Raw genomic sequence first — 9,294 nt, 5'->3', positions numbered from 1 at the left:
TACTATATGTTCTATGCCTTCTCTTTCTAAATCGAGGAACGTTTATATGGCAACGATAGGATCTTATATTGGGAGGCGAGTATCTCTTTTCGGATGCACAATTCCTCCTTTATTGCATCCGTCGATCCCTCACAACGACGAATTAACACGGAAATTGCGTCGGTATGAAATACTATAGGTTCTATGCCTCCTCTTTCTAAATCGAGGAACGTTCATATGGCAACGACAGGATCTTTTACTGGGAGGCGAGTATCTCTTTTCGGATGCACTATTCCTTCTTTATTGCATCCGTCGAAACCTCACAATGACGAATTAATACAGAAATAGCGTCGCTATGAAATACTATAGGGTCTATACTTTCTCTTTCTAAATCGAGGAACGTTTATATGGCAACGACAGGATCTTCTATTGGGAGGCGAGTATCTCTTTTCGGATGCACTATTCCTTCTTTACTGCATCCGTCGATCCCTCAAATTGACGAATTAACATATAAATTGCGTCGCTATGAAATACTGTAGGTTCTATGCCTTCACTTTCTAAATCGAGGATCGTTTCTGTGGCAACGACACACAGAAATTGTGTGGCTATGAAATACTATAGGTTCTATCCCTTCTCTTTCTAAATCGAGGAACGTTTCTATGGCAACGACAGGATCTTATATTGGGAGGCGAGTATCTCTTTTCTGATGCACTATTCATTCTTTATTGCATCCGACGATCCCTCACGATGACGAATTAACACAGAAATTGCGTCGCTATGAATTACTATAGGTTCTATCCCTTCTCTTTCAAAATCGAGGAACGTTTATATGGCAACGACAGGATCTTCTATTGGGAGGTGAGTATCTCTTTTCGGATGTACTATTCATTCTTTATTGCATCCGTCGATCCCTAACGATGATGGATTAACACAGAAATTGCGTCGCTTTGAAATACTATTGGTTCTATTCCTTCTCTTTCTAAATCGAGGAACGTTTCTATGGCAACGACAGGATCTTCTATTGGGAGGCGAGTATCTCTGTTCGGATGCACTATTCCTTCTTTATTGCATCCGTCGATCCCTCACAATGTCGAATTAACACAGAAATTGCGTCGCTATGAAATTTTATAGGTCCTATGCCTTCTCTTTCTAAATCGAAGAACGATTGTATGGCAACGACAGGATTTTCGATTGGGAGGCGAGTATCTCTTTTCGGATGCACTATTCCTTCTTTATTGCATCCATCGATCCCTCACGATGACGAATTAACACAGTAATTGCGTGGCTATGATATACTATAGGTTCTATGCCTTCTCTTTCTAAATCGAGGAACGTTTCTAAAGCATCGACAGGAACTTCTATTGGGAGGCGAGTATCTCTTTTCGGATGCACTATTCCTTGTTCATTGCATCCTTCGATCCCTCACAATTACGAATTAACACAGAAATAGCATCGCTATGAAATACTATGAGTTCTATGCCATCTCTTTCTAAATCGAGGAACGTTTCTATGGCAACGATATGATCTTCTAATAAACAGGCGAGTATCCTTTTTCGGATGCACTATTCCTTATTTATTGCATCTGTCGATCCCTCACAATGACGAATTAACACAGAAGTTGCGTCGCTATGAAACACTATATGTTCTATGCCTTCTCTTTCTAAATCAAGGAACGTTTCTATGGCAACGACAGGATCTTATATTGGGAGGCGAGTATCTCTTTTCTGATGCACTATTCATTCTTTATTGCATCCGACGATCCCTCACGATGACGAATTAACACAGATATTGCATCGCTATGAATTACTATAGGTTCTATCCCTTCTCCTTCTAAATCGAGGAACGTTTCTATGGCAACGACAGGATCTTTTATTGGAAGGCGAGTATCTCTTTTCAGATGCACTATTCCTGCTTTATTGCTTCCGTCAATTCCTCACAATGACGAATTAACACAGAAATTGCGTCGCTATAAAATAATATAGGTTCTATGGCTTCTCTTTCTAAATCGAGGAACGTTTCTATGGCAACTACATTATCTTCTATTGGGAGGCGAGTATCTCTTTTCTGATGCACTATTCCATCTTTATTGAATCTGTCGATTTCGCACAATGACGAATTAACACAGAAATTGCGTCGCTATGAAATACTATAGGTTCTATGCCTTCTCTTTCTAAATCGTGGAACGTTACTATGAAAACGACAGGATCTTATATGAGGAGGATAGTATCTCTTTTCAGATGCCCTATTCCTTCTTTGTTGCATCCGTCGATCCCTCACAACGACGACTTAACACAGAAATTTCGTCGCTATGAATTACTATAGGTCCTATCCCTTCTCTTTCTAAATCGAGGAACGTTAATATGGCAACGACAGGATCTTCTATTGGGAGGTGAGTATCTCTTTTCGGATGTACTATTCATTCATTATTGCATCCGTCGATCCCTAACGATGATGGATTAACACAGAAATTGCGTCGCTTTGAAATACTATTGGTTCTATTCCTTCTCTTTCTAAATCGAGGAACGTTTCTATGGCAACGACAGGATCTTCTATTGGGAGGCGAGTATCTCTGTTCGGATGCACTATTCCTTCTTTATTGCATCCGTCGATCCCTCACAATGTCGAATTAACACAGAAATTGCGTCGCTATGAAATTTTATAGGTCCTATGCCTTCTCTTTGTAAATCGAAGAACGATTGTATGGCAACGACAGGGTTTTCGATTGGGAGGCGAGTATCTCTTTTCGGATGCACTATTAATTCTTTATTGCATCCGTCGATCCCTCACGATGACGAATGAACACAGTAATTGCGTGGCTATGATATACTATAGGTTCTATGCCTTCTCTTTCTAAATCGAGGAACGTTTCTAAAGCATCGACAGGAACTTCTATTGGGAGGCGAGTATCTCTTTTCGGATGCACTATTCCTTGTTCATTGCATCCTTCGATCCCTCACAATTACGAATTAACACAGAAATAGCATCGCTATGAAATACTATGAGTTCTATGCCATCTCTTTCTAAATCGAGGAACGTTTCTATGGCAACGACATGATCTTCTAATAAACAGGCGAGTATCCTTTTTCGGATGCACTATTCCTTATTTATTGCATCTGTCGATCCCTCACAATGACGAATTAACACAGAAGTTGCGTCGCTATGAAACACTATATGTTCTATGCCTTCTCTTTCTAAATCAAGGAACGTTTCTATGGCAACGACAGGATCTTAAAGTGGGAGGCGAGTATCTCTTTTCGGATGCCCTATTCCTTCATTAATGCATCCGTCGATCCATCACAATGATGAATTAACAAAGAAATTGCGTCGCTATGAAATACTATAGGTTCCATGACTTCTCTTTCTAAATCGAGGAACGTTTATATGGCAACGACAGGATCTTTTATTGGCAGGCGAGTATCTCTTTTCGGATGCACTAATCCTTCTTTATTGCATCCGTCGATCCCTCACGATGACGAATTAACACAGTAATTGCTTGGCTATGATATACTATAGGTTCTCTGCCTTCTCTTTCTAAATCGAGGAACGTTTCTATAGCATCTACAGGATCTTCTATTGGGAGGCGAGTATCTCTTTTCGGATGCCCTATACATTCTTTATTGTATCCGCCGATCCCTCACAATGACGAATTAACAAAGAGATTGCGTTGCTATGAAATACTATAGGTTCCATGCCTTCTCTTTCTAAATCATGGAACGTTTATATGGCAACGACAGGATCTTCTATTCGGAGGCGAGTATCTCTTTTCGGATTCACTATTTCTTGTTTATTGCATCCGTCGATCCCTCACAATGACGAATTAACACGGAAATTGCGTCGCTATGAAATACTATAGATTCTATGCCTTCTCTTCCTAAATCGAGGTACGTTTCTATGGACCCGACAGGATCTCCTATTGGGATTCGAGTATCTCTTTTCGGATGCACTATTCCTTCTTTATTGCATCTGTCGATCCCTAACGATGACGGATTAACACAGAAATTGCGTCGCCATGAAATACTATAGGTTCTATGCCTTCTCTTCTAAATCGAGGAACGTTACTATGGCAACGACAGGATCTTCTATTGGGAGACGAGTATCTCTTTTCGGATGCACTATTCCTTCTTTATTGCATCCGTCGATCCCTCACAATGACGAATTAACACAGAAATTTCGTCGGCTTGAAATACTAATGGGTCTATACCTTCTCTTTCTAAATCGAGGAACTATTCTATGGCAACAACAGGATCTTATATTGGGAAGCGAGTATCTCATTTCGGATTCACTATTCCTTCTTTATTGCATCCGTCGATCCCTCACAATGACGAATTAACAAAGAACTTGCGTGACTATGAAATATTATAGGTTCTATGCCATCTCTTTCTAAATCGAGGAACGTTTCTATGGCAACGACAGGATCTTATATTGGGAGGCGAGTATTTCTTTTAGGATGCCCTATTCCTTCTTTATTGCATCCGTCGATCCCTCACAAGGATGAATTAACACAGAAATAGCGTCGCTGTGAAATACTCTGGGTTCTATGCCTTCTCATTCTAAATCGAGGAACGTTTCTATGGCAACGACATGATCTTCTATTAAGAGGCGAGTATCCCTTTTCGGATGCACTATTCCTTCTTTATTGCATCTGTCGCTCCCTCACAATGACGAATTAACACAGAAGTTGCGTCGCTATGAAACACTATGGGTCCTATGACTTCTCTTTCTAAATCAAGGAACGTTTGTATGGCAACGACACGATCATATATTGGGAGGCGAGTATCTCTTTTCGGATGCCCTATTCCTTCTTTATTGCATCCGTCGATCCCTCACAATGATGAATTAACAAAGAAATTGCGTCGCTATGAAATACTATAGGTTCCATGCCTTCTCTTTCTAAATCGAGGAACGTTTATCACTCTCTGTACCAGGCCTATTTTATGCACCCGTCCCTAGAAACCGGGCAATTTTACCAATATTAAAAAAATTACTGCATCAAATCTACTGTTTGGATTGTGGCAAATTTGGTACCATCTTGAAGCTGCACATTTCTACTTTAATTCTGAGTGAAAGAAACTACTTTACAATGCACAGCTTTAAGGTACAGTTATAGAAATCACTTAGATGTTTTAAGAATTTAGAAAAAGTCATACGAATAAGGGAATACAATTGTGATTTATTTTTAACCAAAATTGTGGCACTACATTACATGTTTCTGATAGTATACAGTATTACATATAAATTTCACACAGAATCATATTGTTTTTTAGTGTGGAAAATTTTAAAGCAAGGTTCCAGGCAGAGTGCAACGCCACACTGTTCACATTCGTATCGTGTCTCTTTGCGAGAAGCCTTGCCACTCTGTTTCTTGCTCCTGGAACTGCACACGTGACACACACGAGCAGCATACTTCTTAGTAGTTGCAGGTATGTGCTGCAAAAAATGTCTCTTTGTTAGCCGACCTACAGTTCCTTCATTTCTTGGAATGAATTCAAGTGTGTCGTCTTCAACAAGCTGAACTGCAAGCACTGTTATAAAGTCTGTTATTGTAATTTTCTTCCTGTGCACTGCATTGTACAGCCAAAATGCATTTGATACTCCCATAAGCAGCAAATGGAAATATAATTTTCGCCACCATTTCACAGTTCTGTGCTGGAACGGATTGTACTGCAGGCGTTGGTCTCCAATATCCACTCCAATTTTATTGAGGTTGTAATCAAGTACCTGAAGTGGTTTCAATACTACAGACCCATTTCTCTTAGTATGCGTACCAAATGTTGCTTGATGCCTTGTAGACAATGTATACACATCTCTCTTATCTTTCCACTTCATTGCCAATACATTATCTTTACGCCGAAAAGACATTTCGCCCTTTTTCAGCTTAGCAGATACTAAATCTTTAGGCAATCCTTTCCTGGATTTGTTCACAGTACCAACAGCTCCAGTGCCTTTCTCTGCCAGTTGCTGAAATAGCTCTGGACTGGAATAAAATCGATCTAAATACACAGTGTGGCCTTTGTTCAGCAAGCTGCTGTCAGACAACAATCGCAAAATAACCGCAGACGAAGAATTGTCAACAATATGCTTACCAGCATAAACTTCAAAATTTACAACATAGCCACTACTGGCTTCAGCAACAGCATATACTTTCAGTCCATACTTATGAGGCTTATTTTGCATGTAAACACGGAAACTCACACGACCTCGAAATGGGCAAATTCCTTCATCAATTGTCACTTTTTCTGAGGGACGATATGCCTGGATACATCGCTCCTTCAAATTATTATAATATGGCAAAACTTTGTAAAGTGGATGAAATCCATCTTCGCCTGGTTTTTTCTGATTTGAATTGTCAACAAGATGCAAGCATGACAGTATCTGAGTGAAACGCAAACGGCTCATGACATGGGGACAAAAGTTACAACTAAGAACAGGATTAGTGCTCCAATGGTCCGCAATTTTGGGCTTTTTCGAAACACACATGTGGAAAATAATACCCAAGAAACGCCTCATCTCACTTATAGTCACTGGCTTCCACGAACTCAAAACTGAATGGGGCTTCAGATTATTTCCTCTTCTTTTCTTCTGTATTGTCTGTGATGCATACAAATTTGTCTGTCTCTTGAGTTCATTTACGTCACTGTCAGTAAGGAACACTTTACTGCAATCCAGTACAGAACTCGACTCATCAATATCCACTAGTATCTGCCTGGGTGTCGTGTTGACAGGCAGAGGTCGGTAGGTGTCAACTGCAGTCCACTCACTGTCTTTCGGATACGGCACAGCTGCTGGATTTGAAGCAACACCTTCAACATCATTCTCGTCTTCATCTGAAGACAAACTGTCATCAATCTCGTCTTCTAAAAAGAATATCACATTATGTGTAACTACATACATCGTTTACACATGTTCAACAGATATGTGCGTACTGCACAATTACGTGGAAAATTCGGAAATACGTACCTTCAAACACACCATTGCATTCAGAATCGTCTGAATCACTCTCTACATTATCCAGAGTGTCGCTATGATTGATCAAATCCGCAATTTCTGCGTCTGATAAACCGCGCCGAAACATGATGACAAACAACTGAATGATATACAGACTGAGAACGCAAAGATAAGTTTTAACATGAATTACAGCGCTGCCGTGACATCTATGGACGCATTTTGTTAATAAACATCTGAAAAACGTATAGCGCTGGCCAAACCCGTAGAAATAACGTTGCAGTGTTTTGAATGAAATTAAATGTAGCGGCCCGTAAATTTTACGGGCTTGGTGATTTTCGCGCGATCCCAGGCCCGTAAATTTTACGGGCTTGGCGCTTAGAGTGTTATATGGCAACTACAGGATCTTTTATTGGGAGGCGAGTATCTCTTTTCGGATGCACTATTCATTCTTTATTGCATCCGTCGATTCCTAAAGATGACGGATTAACACAGAAATTGCGTCGCTATGAAATACTATTGTTTCTACGCCGTCTCTTTCTAAATCGAGGAACGTTTCTATGGCAACAAAAGGACCTTCTATTGGGAGATGTGTATCTCTTTTTGGATGCACTATTCCTTCATTATTGCATCCGTCGATCCCTCACAATGACGAATTAACAAAGAACTTGCGTCGCAATGAAATATTATAGGCTCTATGCCATCTCTCTCTAAATCGAGGAACGTTTCTATGGCAACGATAGGATCTTATATTGGGCGGCGAGTATCTCTTTTCGGATGCACTATTCATTCTTTATTGCATCCGTCGATCCCTAAAGATGACGGATTAACACAGAAATTGCGTCGCTATGAAATACTATAGGTTCTATGCCTTCTCTTTCTAAATCGAGGAATGTTTCTATGGCAACAAGAGGGTCTTCTATTGGGAGGCGAGTATCTCTTTTCGGATGCACTATTCCTTCTTTATTGCATCCGTCGATCCCTCACAACGACGAATTAACACAGAAATTGCGTCGCTATGAGATACTAGAGATTCTATGCCTTCTCTTTCTAAATCGAGGAACATTTCTATGGCAACGAGTGGACCTTCTATTGGGAGGCGAGTATCTCTTTTCGGATGCACTATTCCTGCATTATTGCATCCGTCGGTCCCTCAGAATGACGAATTAGCACAGAAATTGCGTTGCTAGGAAATACTATAGGTTCTATGCCTTCTCCATTTAAATCGAAGGAAGTTTCTATGGCAACTACATTCTCTTCTATTGGGAGGCGAGTATCTCTTTTCGGATGCACTATTCCATCTTTAGTGCATCCGTCGATTTCGCACAATGACGAATTAACACAGATATAGCGTCGCTATGAAATACTATAGGTTCTATGCCATCTCTTTCTAAATGGAGGAACGTTTCTATGGCAACGATATGATCTTCTATTAAAGGCGAGTATCTCTTTTCGGATGCTCTATTCCTTCTTTATTGCATCGGCCGATCCCTGACAATGACGAATTAACACAGAAATTGCGACGCTATGTAATACTATAGGTTCTATGCCTTCTCATTCTAAATCTAGTTTCGTTTCTATGGCAACGACAGGATCTTATATTGGAAGGCGAATATCTTTTTTCGGATGCCCTCTTCCTTCTTTATTGCATCCGTCGAACCCTCGCAATGACGAATTAACACACAAATTGCGTCGCTTTGAAATACTAATGGGTGTATACTTTCTCTTTCTAAATCGACGAACTATTCTATGGCAACGACAGGATCTTCTATTGGGAGGCGAGTATCTCTTTTCCGAAGCACTATTCCTTCCTTATTGCATCCGTCGATCCCTCACGATGACGAATTAACACAGAAATTGCGTGGCTATGATAAACTATAGGTTCTATAACTTCTCTTTTTAAATCGAGGAACTTTTCTAGAGCATCGACAGGATCTTCTATTGGGAGACGAGTATCTCTTTTCGGATGAACTATTCCTCCATTATTGCATCCGTCGATCCCTCACAATAACGAATTAACACAGAAATTGCGGCGCTATGAAATACTATAGGTTCTATGCCTTCACTTTCTAAATCGAGGAACGTTACTATGGCAACGACTGGATCTTCTATTTGGAGGCGAGTATCTCTTTTCGGATGCACTATTCCTTCTTTATTGCATACGTCGATCTCTCACAATGACGCATTAAGACAGAAATCGCGTCGCTATGAAATACTATATGTTCTATGCCTTCTCTTTCTACATCGAGGAACGTTTCTACAGCATCGACAGGATCTTCTATTGGGAGGCGAGTTACTCTTTTCGGATGCACTATTCCTTCTTTATTGCATCCGTCGATCCCTCACGATGACGAATTAACACAGAAATTGCGT

At 40.3% G+C, this 9,294-nt stretch overlaps 1 protein-coding gene across 1 annotated transcript; it reads right to left on the bottom strand.

Annotated features, from left to right (window-relative positions):
- Positions 1-4,911: 4,911 nt before the first annotated feature.
- LOC126092945 (piggyBac transposable element-derived protein 4-like) lies at positions 4,912-7,051 on the bottom strand. The gene is made up of 3 exons (XM_049908676.1): positions 6,937-7,051; positions 6,063-6,833; positions 4,912-4,925 (listed from the first exon to the last, which is right to left on the bottom strand). The coding sequence occupies exons 1-3, from the start codon at positions 7,049-7,051 to the stop codon at positions 4,912-4,914; spliced, it is 900 nt and encodes a 299-aa protein (XP_049764633.1).
- Positions 7,052-9,294: the final 2,243 nt, after the last annotated feature.

This window comes from Schistocerca cancellata, chromosome 7 (genome assembly GCF_023864275.1).
Source record: "Schistocerca cancellata isolate TAMUIC-IGC-003103 chromosome 7, iqSchCanc2.1, whole genome shotgun sequence".
Taxonomy (NCBI): Eukaryota; Metazoa; Arthropoda; class Insecta; order Orthoptera; family Acrididae; genus Schistocerca; species Schistocerca cancellata.
Note: the sequence above shows the minus strand (reverse complement) of the source record. Positions and strands in the feature narration are given on the sequence as shown.

What these genes read in the sequence shown, in the direction of transcription:
- LOC126092945 (XM_049908676.1), bottom strand. Translation starts at nt 7,051, where the DNA reads ATGTTTCGGCGCGGTTTATCAGACGCAGAAATTGCGGATTTGATCAAT. An exon ending in ATGCAATGGTGTGTTTGAAG is followed by an intron (nt 6,834 to 6,936) that starts GTACGTATTTCC and finishes TATTCTTTTTAG; the next exon opens with AAGACGAGATTGATGACAGT.